Source organism: Mycteria americana, chromosome 1, assembly GCF_035582795.1.
Source record: "Mycteria americana isolate JAX WOST 10 ecotype Jacksonville Zoo and Gardens chromosome 1, USCA_MyAme_1.0, whole genome shotgun sequence".
Classification (NCBI taxonomy): domain Eukaryota; kingdom Metazoa; phylum Chordata; class Aves; order Ciconiiformes; family Ciconiidae; genus Mycteria; species Mycteria americana.
In genome coordinates, this window is record NC_134365.1 from 200454556 (window position 1) to 200471221 (window position 16666).

A 16666-nucleotide genomic window follows, 5' to 3' on the forward strand; every position below is an offset into this window, starting at 1 on the left:
ATATCCAGCAGGTAGTGTGGAAAGAAAGGCTTTGGTAAAAGTGGTAACCTGATGCATGACAAAATCCACACGTTGGGGCTGCGTGGAGCAGCTTCATGTTACGTGTTACCTATCTGGAACACTGCAGTAGGCTTTTTCCCAAATACTTACAGCTTTCTTCACTGTTTTACCACACTATATGAACTACTTCAGATAAATAGGATGCACAGGATAGCCATACAGTGTGTCCAGTTTTTATGTGAGAGTGCCTTGATTTCTTTTTTCTGACCATCATTCATTTAACACATCTGATGGACTTGCTTCTGCTTTGCACATGAATTCTCCAGGGGTAAATGACAGAGATCAGTGGAGAATCAACAGTGCAAAGGTTGGTGGGGTGAGTGTATAAGGAACGTTTCCAAGCAGGGCAAGGAGGGCTCTTCCTGAAAGCAGAAGCTCTTTTAAAGGTAGAGAAGCAATTCAGACAGGTACAAGCCTGAGATGATTGGGACAACCATGAGAAGAATGTAAAGACAACATAAAATGAGAAAAGTCTTTGCTGAGCTGGAAGGGGCAAGATGAAGAGCTGCAAAACTTGAAAACTATCCTACCAGCAGACTGGAAAGAAAAACAAGAGGGAGACAAAAAAGATGTCATTTCACTAGCATAAATACACATCCTACAAAATAAGAGTACGTCCTACATTGGTTTCCCTGCTTGCTTTTGTCTTTACTGTTTTTAATTGTGAAGTCTGTAGGAGTTTGCAGCTTGGAAGCATCAGTCCAAGCTATCTGAGTCTTCTGTCCACTTGTTTGGAAGGAAGACTGTGGCTCAGGAGAAGGTGTCATGTCCTTTTGGACATGGTCCTTTTCCAAAAGGACATGACAAAGCAGTGCTGGTGCTGTTCTGCCATTGGATGGGCTGGCTTTTCTTTAAGATGAATTCTTGCAGCAGCCTTGCAGTACTTGTTCTTTGGGGAGTTGAGCACTACAGTTGCTCACTGTGGCAGGGCTTTATTGCAGTCAGAATCTTGACATGAATTGTCACTAGTTTTCAGAAAAGCAAGTAGACTGAAAGGATAAAATCCCCCCTTCCTCCAAGTGTTAAAAAAAAAAAAAAAAATCCTTCCAGTCTCTTAGTTTTATTCACATTAAAACTGAATCAAAAAAATGTGTTGTTTTTTTTTTTTTTAAATAAAGCAGTTGCTGGTCAGATCTCCTGGGTGCAACAGAGTAAATAGCAAACTTTGAAAACAAATCTTCCCGCCCACTGTGTCCAGGAAGGGGCCTATCCTATGTCCTGCTCATTAGCCCAGCAACTTTTAAGGTTGAACAAAATTCCAGCTTTCTGAGAGTGGCTAGAAGAGTGTTCTTTCCATCGCTTCTGACGTTTGGCTGTATGAATGCTTCTACTGTAAGGCAGCCTCCAGTTGCTCCCAGCTATCTGCCAGTCTGCGCTGGGCTGCAGACTCCTTGCTTGTTTGTTTTTACTGCCTGTGCTGGAGAAAGCTCTCCTTTCTGAGGATGCTGAGTGCTTCCAGAGGAGGAGCAATCTTCTCCTTCCAGAATTTTGTGTCTATCTCACAGTGGGCAGAACGCAGTACTCAGACGCTTCTTTGGTTCTCAGACATACTGTTCAAAAAGTCAACAAATACAATCATCAAATAGAAAGTATAAAACTGAGAACTAAACAAACACACTGTGTCCACCACAGCAACCAGTGTGTGAATTCATTCCCATGTTCCTAAACCCATATGTAATTAGTAATTAAGATTTATGCAGTTACTTCTCTGAATTGGAGCCAAAGTCATCAGCCACAGGAGTTGTTGGCATCCAAAAAAGTTAGAGCCAATAATGAGCTCAGTTGCTTGTTACAACTGAAATTACGGATTCCATCCACTGCAGCGTAAAAGTAAAACAGCTTAAATCATCCTGAACAGCAAAATAGTTTGTGAGTAGGAAGAATGACTTTCTCTAATGCAACTGAAATGAATTCTGTGCTGGACATGTTCTTGGTCGCTTTAATACTACTTTTATTTACTCTTAGTGAGTCTACAGACTAAAGAACCTGTAAAGATGTAAACTGCACTGCATATCTGTAAATAACTTAGGACACCTTTAAAAAAAAAAAAAGGCAAATCTGATCAGTAGATGTTGATTGTGGTAATGTATTACACAGCACTGAATCTTCCTCGTGACAGGTATGTGAGTGGTGCACATGGCTTGTATGCATACACTCTGCCATAAGGGATTTGTCCATGTGAACTTTCACCTGAGCCTTTGAAAATATCTACCTTGATGTATCTGTTGAACCTGGCCTGTGCACAAGAGGAAGCAGGAGCTAGATGAGAGAAATCGGCGTTCCAAGGAAAATCTGATGAGTTTTTGGAGCTCCAAGTGAGACAGATTGGCTGAGAAGACTATCTGTCTGCCCTGTCATGAGGCAAAGATTAGAGAGAACTGGTTTATGCTGTTTAAACAATCTGTGCTACTGGCTTGAAACCAAGTGCGGTAGACAGGCCTGAGAGAGACCAACAGAGACCTGAACAGAGAAATATCTATAGGTTAGGTGGATGGAGGAAGTGCCCTGCGTTGACTCTCCTTCTTTACCTGCTCCTTGACAGTTCAGTCACCTGGCCGTCTGGGGAAGCATGCTGCTCTGGCTGGTGTTCTTCGGTGTCTACTCGGCCATCTGGCCCATGTTTCCCATCGCACCAGACATGCTGGGACAGGTCAGTACGAACGCTTGGCTGCACGGTAAGCTGCTCGGCACAGCGCCCCGCTGTCTCCAGCGCTGCTGCTTGCTGCTTCCTGAACACTCACACAACGCTTGGGAAGAATTGTGCTCTAGTAAGAGCGCTTGCACTTCATTTTAACCCTTTTTTAATCCCTTCATTCATTTAGCTTAATCTCGTCTTTAGAAGAGCTCTTTTTCTCCCCAAAAGTGACATCGTACGTGATGATATGCACTGTGGATACTATATGACAATTCTTAGTTCACTTGGATAGCAGTGAGACTGGCTCTTCCACTAGTGCTTTCCTAGTAAGACTTTGTGTGTTTGACAAAATGCCAGGTAGAAATTTAGTTTGTTTGGTTTGGGGTTTTGTTTTTTTATCATGGTTTCTTTCTCTTCCATATATTTTGCTTTTGTACCTTTTTTCCTGCATTTGTTTAAAAGAAACCAGAATTTACTTAGGAATAGGATGAGATGGTCAGAAGCAGAAGGGAAGCTGATGACTTACTGGTCCCTTTATAATACTAGAGGAATTTCAGATTTGTTCCTTCAGTGTCAGTTGAGTTCCAGGTGGCAAAGTTTTCCTTTCGGTGTCGTTATTTCAACCCGTGGTGAGAAGATTGAGTCACGAGCCTGTCAAAATCATTCAAGAGCCTTGTGCATATTTAAAATAAGGGGTTACCATGAACAACGAAGGGCTTAATAAATGTATGGTAAAAAGTTACTCTGTAGGAGTGGAACTGCTGTCAAAATGACCAGAAAAAGGTATTTTGTAATGTTTAGAGCTTTCTTTAATGCAAAGATGCTGTTTATGATACAAAAAGAAGAAAAGCAAACTAATAATTTTAACAGAGAATCTAAGCACATTTAACTCATGTCACCCTTGTGTACTAGAAAATAATAATAAAAAAAGCCAAGTATTGCCAAGCCGATTAGAGATTTTCGAGGTTACTCTCATGTTTGTACTCAACAAGAGCAGTCGGGCATGATTTTGTTACTGTTCTGGCCTAATACATACTTTATTATCTTGTGTTAAAACACTGGGGATAGTGGAGGCTATAGTAGATTTTCATGGACAGCTTTGTACAGCAGAGTGACAGCTGACAGGGTGGGATCAGCAAGTAAGTGACTGACAGACAAAGCCTCAGTCCTCCAATACTATTTCATGGTGATCTTTGTGCGTTTCACAGCACATACAACATCAGTAGCTCTAATTCACATTTTCATATATCAAGCAGAAATTTGACTTGAGTATCGTGCAGAGCCATGAACTACTGGTCCTCCACAGCAGACTTGTAGTGCTGCCATTAACATGTCAGCCTTCTAAAACACAAACAATAAGGTGAGCCGTTCCTTCATACAGAAAAGGTCAGGCTATCAGCTTTAGCTTGGTGTTGCATTTTTTTTTCACAAGTAGCTCCCATTTTTTTAATTGCAGCTGCAACAAAATTCATATTGTGTTGGTTATCAACATTTGCTCTGATATAAACCACAGGTCTCAGAACAAAAGCTTCATGTTAATAAGGTTTTGGTTTTGCGTGAATGTTTTTAGAAAGTGTTTCTATTTAAACTTTGGTTTTATGCTCTGGTTTTCTGACATTATGACTTGAAGTGGTACTAATAATCTAACATACTTTTTTTTTTTAATGGAAAACATATTTACTTTGATTGAGAGTCTAGTCCAGTACTTGTGGAGCTGTGCCCCTGGGTCAGTAATCATCAGTCAAAGACGTTAAGGATTGCTCATCATTCTAGAAAGACACTTTTTGAGTAGAAGCAGTCAGAAGTAATCTGTTGTATGGCTTTCAGAGTGTGCATGGGGGGGGAACAATACCTTTCTATCACAGTTTTCTTGTATTTTTGAGAGAAGGAGCAGCAGTGGAAGAGAGTGGATTTTTTTTATTTCCTTTATCCTTTTGTAAAATCAAGGAGAGCTCCCAAGGTAAAGGGAACTTGCTTACCACTTGCATTAACTTATACAAAGTCTTTTGAGTAATCAGTTGTTGTCATAAAACCAGCTCATGGTGAAATGAGCTGGGATCGTGCTAGGCTCTAGTCAGTAAAATGAATTGCCTTGCTGCTTCCCAGACTTAAGCTATTCCTTTACTCCTCCTATCTTCTTTTCTGCATTTACAAGTAATCAAGGTATCTTAAAAGCAAAATGAGACGGTGAAAAGCTTACTTTGTTTTGGTTTTAAATCTTGCTAGTGTGTTTATCTTCAAATAAACTGAATTCCAGAATATTTTGGGTCCTCATACTATGCAAATCCAATAGCACTTCAAGGGAGCTGGTTTTAACTGTAACACTCATCTAGCAGCTGTGCCAGACAGCACTTTGTGCCATCAGTAGAAGGCATAGGAGGTGCAAAACACTTTATTCCATCCATTCATCAAATGTCAGTATGGAGCCTTGCAGACTTTTAAGTATGTGAAAAGATGCTTTGCTTCTGCTGGGTTTTATTAAAACATTTTCACTAAGTATTTCTTTCTCTTGCCCATTATATCTTGAGCATTCTCGCAGGGAAAATAATACCTTTTTTTTTTTTCACCTTGAGGGCAAGGGAAGCAACTTAGTTATGCTCTGCTGTCAAAGAGTCAACATATTTCTTCTGTTTCCACTACAGTATTCATAATAGGATACATGTAACATAATAAGACAAAGCTGTGATAAAAATCTCAATAGTCCTTAATAGAAGTTTTCCAGTAATATGACATCTGGTATTTTGGAAGTAAACTCTCTGGCTGTTTTGGGGGAACCTTTTTAGACACACAAATAATATTTTCCTTTAGTATTATCAGAAGCAATAATGTAAGACCAAGGAAGCCCTCTGACAGCTCTCTTGGCTTTCCCGAATATTTGTATTTTTTTTAAGAGAAGTTCTTTTTGTATTTCCAGAGAACAGTGACACTGAGAAAAGTCAGTGCATATTTTTTTGCCTTCCCTTGGAGCCGGGATACTTGTATGGGAGCTGACTATTCTTGAATGAGCGCTTCCAGGTGACAGCATTTTGTACAATATGTAAATCCTTTCCCATCTTCCAGTAGTTATGACTTACCACCACAGATTGTTGGAAACGAGTAGATGCCCATGTTTTTAAAAAGTGCTACCCACTTTGTTACTCATTAATTAAGAGGTGGTACAGAAGTGTGCTGCTCTAAGGATGTGAGTGCATTTTATTATCCTTTTCCTGAACTTTTGGGGCTTGTGGTTCATAACCCAGTGGTATTTTGTTGACCAGCACATTAGCCATAGTCCTGCCCTCATGCGATCTTGGGTATTCTGTTTGCCTGGGGAATGGGGATTTGGTGCCCCAAAGGGAACAGTGAGCAATAACATTTGTGCTTATTTCTTGCATATGTCATACAGGTGGTGTCAGTGAAATGCTGCTCATATTCTTGTGTGGATTTCTTCATAGGAATTGTAGCATACTTCAGGTTTATGGGAATAAAATTACACTGTATGGGATCAAAGTCTGTGTGCAGGTATTCCCACCCATGCACATGCCTAGATACGTGTACCTGAAAGCATGTATGTGTATGTGTACAGGAGGATGTTATGTATGTGTATGAAAGTGATCACACTTTGTCTCTTGATCCAGACATTGTCCAAGATGAAGAACAACAGATATCTTCCTTCCCCACCCCAAGCTAAAATATTGTATTTTTAGTGTTTTAAGGGAGAGTGGGGGTGGCAGGGAAGGGGTGTTCCCATCACCCCTCTGAAGTGTCTGTTATTGGTTGTGGTTGAAGAAAGGACTACTATTGAGCTGTGATTTCCACACCCTCCCCCCCCCCCCCCCCCCCCCCCGCCAATTTCCCTTAATGTGTTGTGTTTTGTCTCTGCCTCATTAGTTATTGTTACCATTAAGGAAATGTCTTTAGGAAGATTAGCATCAGTCTCATTTTTTCAGCTTGGAGGAGAACGGATAAAAGAGTGGGGTTTTGAGAGGTCATACGTTGTGGTTAATCCAAAGTGCATGTTTGTAATTTCTAGGTTTTTACGCTTTTGCATTGTGCTGTATGTGGTCATATCTCAGAACTGGGGTTTAAGAATTGTTTGGAGTTTGGAACCCATTATTTTGATCTCAGGACAGCATTAGGAAGCCCTTTCTCATCTGAGGCCTCCAGCTTCCTCATGGCTGGAGGCATTGAAGTTGGAGCTGCTGCACTTCCCAGTTAGTTTTGTACGACTGCAGCTGAGAGAAAATTCATCAAAATCACAACCCAGATAATTGTACCACCGGCTCTGCTTCTGCATAGTGGAAACAGCTACATGTAAGAGCCACTCTCATACTTTCACAGCTCTAATGGCAGGCTTGCTTTTTGTTTCCTAGTGCTGCCCACATCCTTGACAGAAATTTTTTTTTTTTTCCAACTAAACTGTCAAATTCTTGCTAGGTTATTTGTCTACTTAAATAAAGACTTTAAGGAAGCTGTGCATCAGCTTTACCTGGATTAAGGGTGCTTTTTAAAAGATCCCGGTAATCGATATGTCTGGTTGATCCCATGTAATGTGACAGTAGCAGGACTTATTTATATTAATGGTTTGTCAAGAAAATATCTATCCATCTTTTAGCAAAGCTTCCCATTCTTCTCTGTGTAGGCCATTAGCAAGACAGGTTCACCTTGCCTTAGCTATTGCACTAGGTCATTGGCTTTTGAGAGTGGGAGGTGATCTAGAGGGTCTGATGGACTCTGGTTGCATGGCCAGTTTAGTAGCTGGCCTTCAGTCTGAAGCTCTCTTCAATCTTACTGATTCAGTTATTGCTGCAATGTGTGAGAAACCTGCATGGTTTGGAAGACTTGGAAACAACACAAAACAAAACCAAAAAATCCTGGAGGCAAGATAATAATTATTGTAACACGATAAGCAGGTTTCACATTACTGCTCTTGCAAATCCACACTGAAATACTGACAGCTTAATGTACGTTTTTGTGTTTTCCAGAATATTTTTGCCTTTCTCTCTACATTTGAATCTTTTTTCCAGAGGTCTCAGTTGTTGTTCTTTCTGGCTCCTCATATTTCCGCAGTTTGGTGCTAGTTAGAAAATTGGCTGTTCTGATTGTGGTTTGTTTGTCTGCAATTGGTTGCACGTTACATTGTGGTGTCAATGTTTTGGTCGGTGGAAATGCTTCATCCAGCTGTTAGGCAGAAATCAGACTTTGCCTGCAGATTGAGGTCCTTAATGCCTGCTGATCGTGTTTGTTTTTATTATTATGCACAGCGGTCTCCATGGCACTTGATGTGGTTTTGGAACTTTTTCTGCAGTTTTGGACTAGGCTCTGAGCAGACAAATTAGACTAATGAAGCATGCATATATTTTTAAGCATCTGTTGAAGGAGCGGGTTGGTTGTTTTTATAAGCCACACATGGCTTTCAGAAATTAATCTCTCACTTCTAGGTCCCTGGCGTTGTGTTGTTCTATGTCATACACCAGAAAGATGAAAAAATTGAGGTAAATGAAAATAAATATTTTAATAACTCCTGACTGTGAAACTAATAGATTAAACGTGCTTATTTTCTGGAGGCTAACCCCCCAAAACATGCCAGTTTACCTATTTGGCAACTCTGCAGTGAACCTATCCTAAATGTTTCTAAAAGATGTTCCAGACTTATTTCTCCTTTGGAAGTATTTCCTGAAGGCTTTAAAGCAGGACTGTATATGCAGCTGTGCCCAGCACTGTGCTAGCATTTCTTATATAGAGCCATGTGAAAACAGGGTTAAGCCACAAGCGTAAAAATTCGTTCTGGTTTGGGAACTGTCAGTGCAGAGCGAGGCAGTCAGCTGGCCTTCAGACTTCTCTGAAGTCTTCATGTGCCCACCTTCACTTCGGTCTTTATTCCTGCCCTGCAGAAGAGCTCTGGCTAGCAGGCTAGCGTGTTAGATGGGGGGGCAGTAGGAAAGTGAGTGGAGATGAATGGTTACCTGCAGGTTGTACAGGTGGTGCATAGGGTGTGAGCTGGTTTTCCGTCAGTGTTGCAGTGTAACCTGGACACTGGCCACGCTGTCTGGCCAGTGTCTGTTTGGAGATCAGGTAGCCTTGACAAGTTTAAATGCTGCTCAGTAGCTTAAATAGAAATACAGTGTGCACACAGAACATTTACACTTCTGTGTAATTGGCAGATTATCCAGATTTATTGGTTTTGGAGTGGGGTATAGTGGTGTCCAGGAACAAGCTCCTTCGCTTAGGATAGAATTATCATTCCATGGTAATGGACTGTGCTTCAAAAATTGCATCTTTTTTCAATTTGGAGTCCAGGGTTGCTCAATGTCTTTTAAAATTTCCCCTAATAACTTTCTCATATATTTAAAAGTAGCGAAGCCTTGTTGCATGCTTGTGGAAAGATGTTTGGAAGATATCCTATTCAGTATTTTCTTAATTAGAAACAGCTGGCTTTTAAATATAGAAAAGCAGCTACTGTATTGTACCAGAGGCAGTGTGTACTAATACTCATGTCTACAAAAGAAGTCTGTGTTTTGAGCCCCGTTGACAAGCAAGGACAAACTAAGAACGTATGACTTGCCATACTGGATCAGAGAGTTTCTGATGTAGGCTCCGTTCTGCATTAGAAACTTAAGGAGGAAAATCAAACAGCTCTACAGTGTGGCTTTGCATGTATGACAAGGGTTTGTGTGCATCTTGGTAAAAGAAAAATTGTTTTTTCTGTTGGATAGCATAACTGGAGAGTAGCCAAACAGTTTTTATGCCTCTTGCGAAGCGCTCAGCTGCTGTGGCATCTTTTGCATATCAGCTTTGTAGGCTAAGTGTGCTACATGGGGGATGGGTAGGGCAATGCGAGAGGCTTCATAGCAGAGAGATTTGGCTCTGCCCTTGCACGTGTTCGCTGTTCAGCACTCCTGTCTGTGGTTGTCATACGTGGGAACCAGCCACGCTTCCAGGCAGTGTGAAGGCATCAAGCAATATCCTGTTCCTATGTGGAGTTTATTGCCTAAATGGTCTGGCATGATGAAGATGGGCAGGAGAGAGGACATGAAAGTAGAGATCAATATGCTGTTGTTCTATAATCTCTAGGACACAAAGAAAGGAAGGTGGTAGGGTGATTGTGTAGGTAAGATGGTTTTTAAAAGAGCATTTAAGCTCATAGCAATGAAGCTGTGGCTCCTTTAGAAAATAAGAGGAACAGCAGATGGGATCTGTTCCAGAGGGCAGGAGGTGACTGTCTGCGAGTTGAAATTAGGGGTTTTATAGCTTGCTTTGGTCACACTTAAGTCGCTTTGTTTTCTGATGGATGCAGGAAAGCCCAGATAGCAGATATTTGGGGTTTGGTTGGGATGTTGTTTTTCCCTTCATTCCTTGGGGACAGGAGGGTCATGTTATGTTTTTATTTGAATTTACGTATTATAAAGGGGTTTTGTTGGGAGGGGGTGGGGTGGTGGATTTTTTTGTTTGTTTAGCTGAATTTGTGCTCCATGCCACTGTTTCTTTCCTGCACTGGTTGGATTGCATTTTTGTAAGAGACAAGCATAACTATTTCATAAGGGAAAATATTTCCAGATCAATTTGAAACATACCTTTATTCCCTTTCCTCCCTACAGTATACGTTTCATGAGATCATTTTTTCCCAATTGTATTATGTCAAAATTTGATCCAAAAAGCCCTGAGGAGTGGAAATGATCTCTCTCATATTGTTCTAAGGCAAATGTGGGTACACAGGCTTCAGGAGTGGTGGGGCTGGAAGGAGCGCAGCCCTCCCAAGTACCCTGCCCGCTGCCGTGGCTCAGCCGGCGCAGTCTCTCCCCTACAGCTTTCCTGTTAACTCGACAGCTGGCGGCAAGGACAGTATCTTGTGCTGCTTCTCTGTTGGTGGATGTGGCTGACAAAAAGCAATTCTAATCTGAATGCTCTTAAGTTTTGGGATTGTCTTTGGGTGTCTGTGTGGGAAGTCAAACTGCACCTGTTCGGCTTGTAGAGTGTAATTTCCCATTTGGGTGTGTGTATCACTTGAGCTGGTATTTCTATACCAGTAACCTTGTCAGGAGGCTTAGGAAGGAGACTGTGGAAAGAGTAACAGTGTTATAACAGTGGTGCTAAGCAGATACACACTGAATACTTCCAGAGAGCTGTATTTTCTTTAGAGTAGTACGTGATTCAATAGGATTGATAGGAAATGAGGACAGAGGATAATACAGATGTTGTCCATAACATAATGCCTAAAGTGTGAAGGAGCCACTTGTGATTAGATGTGCCACCATTGGTCTCTGTATCATAAAACCCAACAACGGCACCTCTCAGTAGCTTGGTGTTGGGGGAAGCAAGTTTCTTCCACCACTAAGAGCTGCAGTCTCTTGCCAAGCATCTTGCAGGGGGCTCCATCTTGCAGCTCTGGACACATCTCCCTTTTCTGGTATAGGACTGCAGGCAATTTGGTTACTGTAGAGTCAGCAGGCCAATGCACAGAAAGCTTGGACCGTCGTGTTGTCACACACAAAAAAAAAAAAAGGTAAGTATAAACATCCTTTCTCTATAGTGTGGAGTGCTTTTTGGAGGATGCTAGGGGAGGAGAAGGAAGGATTCAGTACAGTGGCTGAACTGTAGAATAAATGTTAGAATTGACCCAAAATGGCACTTTTGTTTTCAATAAATCAGCCCAAATTCATGGTGTCTAACAGCATTTCTCATTTCTCTGAAGGTACTTCTAAACACTTACCCTGTTCAGCAACTGGGAGATGCCAATTCGTTTCAAAGAAATGAACCAGAACAATATTATATGCAAATTTATTTGCTTCATCTCATTCTCTAAAGTGATGGACTCACTTAAATTGAAATCTTGTGTTTGGAGCATTTCTCATTTTCAGAAGGTTTCTGGGAAGGAAGAGGATGAACCACCTACCAGCCATCAGTTCCACCTGTAATAGTCTGTGAGCCGCACCCAGTACTGAGCAAAGGAGATGCTGAGGGAATGGGGTTCTTAGCTGGAGAGAGGGCAAGGAATATAAAGGGTAGGATGAAGAAACATTGGCTTTTAAAGTTTCCATGCCATACGCAACTCATTGCTCGCCATTGCATGGGTGTGCAAAATGTGTGAGTGACTAGAAGAGAAGATAATGTGGTTAGCAGAGTGTAATTTTAGACTCTACAAAAAATTACTATCACCTTTGCAAGGACTTCTTTTGTGCAATATTTTAGAGTAAGCATCTGTTTTAGTAAACATTTAAAGGGTCTTATTTTGGTATTTCTTTTATTAGTCCTATGGTTCCTGTATCTATGTAAGCTGTTGCTTGCAGTGTTTTATCCAACAGTGTAGGTACATGCACTAGAACAGCCAATGTTTGGCATTTCATTTTCACATGTGGAAGAAATAGTCTTGTTACGGGGTTCTGAGAGAATTTGTAAGAGAGATGTACCAAAAAGGGATATTTTTAGGCTATTTCTATTTCAGAGAAGCATGAAAAGTAACCACTTCAAGCTTTGCTTCAACAGAAGCTGCATTCAGGGAAGTCCTTTCCAAATTCAAGTGAAGTTTCTCCATTCTAATGATACAGAAGTCAGAGGAAGTGATGGTGAATTTCTTTGATAGTGTTATACAGTTGACTTGCATTGTTGATTTATAAAATTGGATGCCAATATAAAAAGAAACTATAAAAAATCGAGGAGGGAGAAGTGAGCATATGGAGTAACAAAATAGGTATCTGGTGGGGAGCGGAACAACAAAAAAATAAGGCTCTGTCAAACACTTTTCCTGAGGTGCTTATAAAAAGTGCTGTTGTCTTTTGGGGTTAGGCAAAATCTCACTGAGCTGATGGGTCTCACCACTACTGTTCATTTAGAATATATGTGAAGAGCAGTTGAACTTCTGAATTGCTGGCGTCTTCACATAGACCAAAAGATGTATGAAAGGCAGCCACAAAATCCAGAACGTTTTCCAAGGACCCAATAAACATTGTGACAAATGGATTTTATTTCACTTGTGTGTAAGGGAGAAAATACTACTGAGAGGTGTGGAATTACATTGAAAAGTTGGTAATAGCCAGAGAAGGGACTGAGAGGGAGCTTTTAAGTGAAATTACTGGCTGGGTTTAGACCTGGGACTGTGAAGAGTTAGGTGTGTTCTGGTCTTTGATGTTAGAAGTCAGAAAATATAAGTCTTTATCATGCTTTTCCTGTGCAAGCAAGCAGAATTGTTTTAAAGCCACATATAGTCTGCATCAGCTTCTAATGAAAGTGCTCTGCAAGGACTCAAATTCAGCCAAGTGGTGGCTGTCACAGGCAAGACAAAGTAAATGACAACCTGTAGTGGGTCTGGACACTAGGGTTTATTTCAGAACCAGAAAGATTAGCACTCTTACCCTACTTGATTATTCTCATTTGCTTTCTCCTACCACAGCATTATGTTCCCTAGGTCTTGACTTCCCTTCCCTGCAGGGAGGTCACTGCTGGCCTGGGAAAGCTGGGGGGAGAGTTGGGTTGGTTCCTGCTGTGCCACTGCTGTCAGTGTTGACCACCCAGAAGTGTTACTGGTCAAGGTCCCTGGCCATTCCCCAGCATTCATCTCTGTGCATGCCCCTGTTCTCTGGGATCTTCTGCAACTTCCAGGATTTTTCCTGCAGCCAGTATCTTCACCTTCTTTCCAGACCCTCTCCCCCATTTTTCCAAGACAATCACTCCTTTTCCTGGACCCTTGTTTTTGGCATGGAACCCCAAGCCCCTGGTTTTCCTCATCTAAATATTCTGTATGCAGAAGCACAACACATAATCAGCCTTGTAATTGGGGGTAATGTCTCATATCTTTTTATTAGTCAGAGGATTCAGGATGTGCCTCTTCTGTTTAGTCTAAATGTTATCAAAATTTACAACTAGCCTGTACCAGTTGCAGCTAGAGCAGGCTTCTGCTTGAGAGTTCAAAATTTCAATTTTGGACATTCGAAGATGCACACACACCCTCCCCCGGTTGTTTGCTGCCTTCACACTTCAAGCTACTTTCTGCAATGGGGTGTCACGCAGTTTTGTATGTATTGGCTGCTGATGTTGTATATGTGGAAGACAATTGACATGTGCCTCAAAATCAGTCTTATGTTCTCCAGCAGGAGTAAGTTTTTCAGCTCATCTTGGGATGATCCTTTGAACTCCTCCCATCCCAGAGTGCCTGCGTGTTCTGTGATCGTGGTGAGTAGCTGTGTCTTACACAGTCAATCCTACTGATTTTACTGGAACTACTTGAATAGTTTCTATTTGTGGGGGTTTCAAACTCAGGTCCATAGAATTTGTTGTGGTTTCAATCGCAAGTCCTGGAATACATCAATTTCTTGTTGAGATATTCTTAAGGATCTTGCTAGTCTTGTTTAGGGGAAGGAAAATTGTCTCCATGAATCAGCCTAACTGGATAGATACGGTCTTGTGGGAACTTCTTAAGAGAATACTCTTCCTGGAAAGCCAAATAGCTGTGTGCCAAGCAATCTGTTTTCTTCCTGTAGATCTAGGCGTTTAAAGTGTTGCTGAAATGTCCTTGTCCATGATGCTTGTGAAGTGCTGATGTAGCAAATGTATTTATCATTAAAGGTTTAGTTCCTTTTCTCCCACACTCTTCTAGTAGAAGTATATGGCTTTTGTTCTAAGGCTTTCAAGCCTCCTGTAATATACATAGTGTGTGAGAGATACACACCATACAGGGTGATAATAGAGGGGAGAATGGGCTTTGTTAGTCACATGGGTGTGAATATCTGGAGAAATATTTCTGTGCTCTATCTCTGACACAACATGTGGGAAACACTGCATCGGTCTGGTTAGTGGCATAACAGGAGCTTCCTGTATGTGACGTGGTCCGTACAGCGCCTGCGGAGCTTGTTGATGTTGAGACCCCTTATGCTATGGATGCAGAATTTCAGATTTCTGGAAGCAGAAAGGGACTGGAGACCTATGTAGAAAAGATTTACTAAATATAGCATGTGAACGTTAACAACTGTAGATATGTTGTAGCATCAGCTGCTCTCATCTGTTGCATTGGAGCTCTTTCCAAAGTTGGGTCTTTTGTAAGTGATTAAACTGGAAGCTTGTTGCTAGACTGACAAACTTGGATTGAACAGAGCAAATAAGTTCAAGTTAACCTTCTGGATACTCATTAAGGGGATCCTGGGCTTTCCATAAAGTAGGCTGTAAGCAGATATGTACAGGTTTAGATACAATGTGTCTGCAATTACTTTTTACACCAGAATCACTTTAGATACTGCTTGAAGACAGATGACAAGAGGGGTTGTGTGAGAGAAAGAAATGTCAAGAGAGGCAAAGAGAAACAAGAGCTGTGGAGGACATTGCCTGAGTTAAATTATGCTCATTAATTCAATTTGAGGCAGGAATGTGTGTAAATAAACCCTGGCAGCTGCAGCAGCTCTCATTTCTGCAGGGCTTTGGCAGGAATGCAGGGGCCAATGGACATGAAATCCTGGCGCTCTTTTGAGAAATTGCAGGCAGACAGCTCTGCAGCCAGGAGAAAGAACAATCCAAGATTTACTGAAAAGATGTAATCACTTTAAGCAGACCTGAAGAGTGTGGAGTTTCAGACATGCAGATTTGGAGATAAAATTAGCGCAGACAAAAACTAAGTCATTGAAAAACCATGGGGCTTACCTAATTCTCCTGAGTTAATGGCATTATTCACGTTCCAAATGTCCAGCCTCAAAATGGAGCATGAGAATTGTAGCTGTACTGCTCAGTGTCTTCAGAGTAACCTGAGTCTGGGTTTTCACAAGCAAATGTCTGTAGGTAGTGTAACTGTTGGTGCTGCGTACGGAAAGTCAGATATACTGGCCGCATGGAGTAAACTGGCTTGTGTCCTGAGGAGTTTAGTCTTTGGTCCTCTTCCTGATATTGGATTCCCACAAGTGCCTATAACAGCCATGGCCCTAGAATTTGCACACCACACCCCACCCCCCCACCCAAAATGTTCCGAGGACAGATAACCTCAGTGGGTGCTGCAGAGCTGAGGGTTGGAGAGGGGCAGCTCTGCAACAGTTAACAAGTGACGGGTGGATTTTTCAGTTGTGGTTTTTTAGTAGTAGCAGTTGCTATTTGTCTGAAACTGATTTGAATCTGAGCTTGATATATCAATGTTATATAAAAAAGTAAATGTAAAAAGAGTAAACAATCCCTGACCAAAGAAGAGTCCTTGGTTTTGCTGGCTTTAATCTAGAATTTTAAGTAAGAATGTCACCTAGAGCTAAAGCAGTTTGAATTTTAAAGGCAGCCAGACAAACATTTTAATAACAGTATTTGAGGTAACTATTAATTGATTATATTTTACCTGACACTTGAAATCTGGTAGTTACTTTACTGATATATGAAAAAGCAAGATTTTTTTCCTCAAATGAAAACCAACTTCAGCCCTGATCCCCTGTCCCACAGATTTTGTTTTTTATCTCAACTGCATTGTCTTCAAATATTTGTGTATCTGCAAATTTCTTAAAAGTATGCTGGCAAGGGAGCCTGTGTGAAAATGAGATCTAGTAAGGTCAAAACCATAGAGCAAAAGCTGCAAATGGAAGAACTTGATGTTGGCAGTAATAGTAATGTTTAGTATTTGGATGTTCATTGGGTTTTGGAGTAGCTCCTTTGCTTTGCACATTAGATAAATTAGTGCATACAAAGATGTGTACGTGTTTTAATTGTAATTTTGTAAATGTAACAGAGTTTGTCAATAGCACTTCCAAATTTTAAAGTAAGTTTCTTAAATAGCACTTGAAATATGCGTGTACTCTGACTTTACCACTGTCTTTTCTGTTGGATGTAGTACAGGCACCTATGTATGGCCGATGGTAAACCAGGAGGCACTTGGAGTTTCACGAACAAGCAGATTAATTGTTCAAATTCTGAACTGGCCGCTATTTTGTTAAATAGCTGTGTCTCAGTAGCAGCAGCAGAGCTGCATTAAATACGTTGACCAACATGTCGTAAGTTTTTTGTATTGCTCTGTGAGAGAAGAACACGTGAAAAGACCAG

At 41.1% G+C, this 16666-nt stretch overlaps 1 protein-coding gene across 2 annotated transcripts in view; it reads left to right on the plus strand.

The window, feature by feature from the left end:
• The window catches only part of ATP8A2 (ATPase phospholipid transporting 8A2), a 309679-nt gene that overhangs the window by 204184 nt on the left and 88829 nt on the right, over window positions 1-16666 (plus strand). For both annotated transcript variants that reach the window (XM_075490877.1, XM_075490875.1), the window contains one exon: window positions 2603-2710. In XM_075490877.1, the coding sequence (XP_075346992.1) occupies window positions 2603-2710 (108 nt within the window). The remainder of the gene's footprint in view (window positions 1-2602; window positions 2711-16666) is intronic.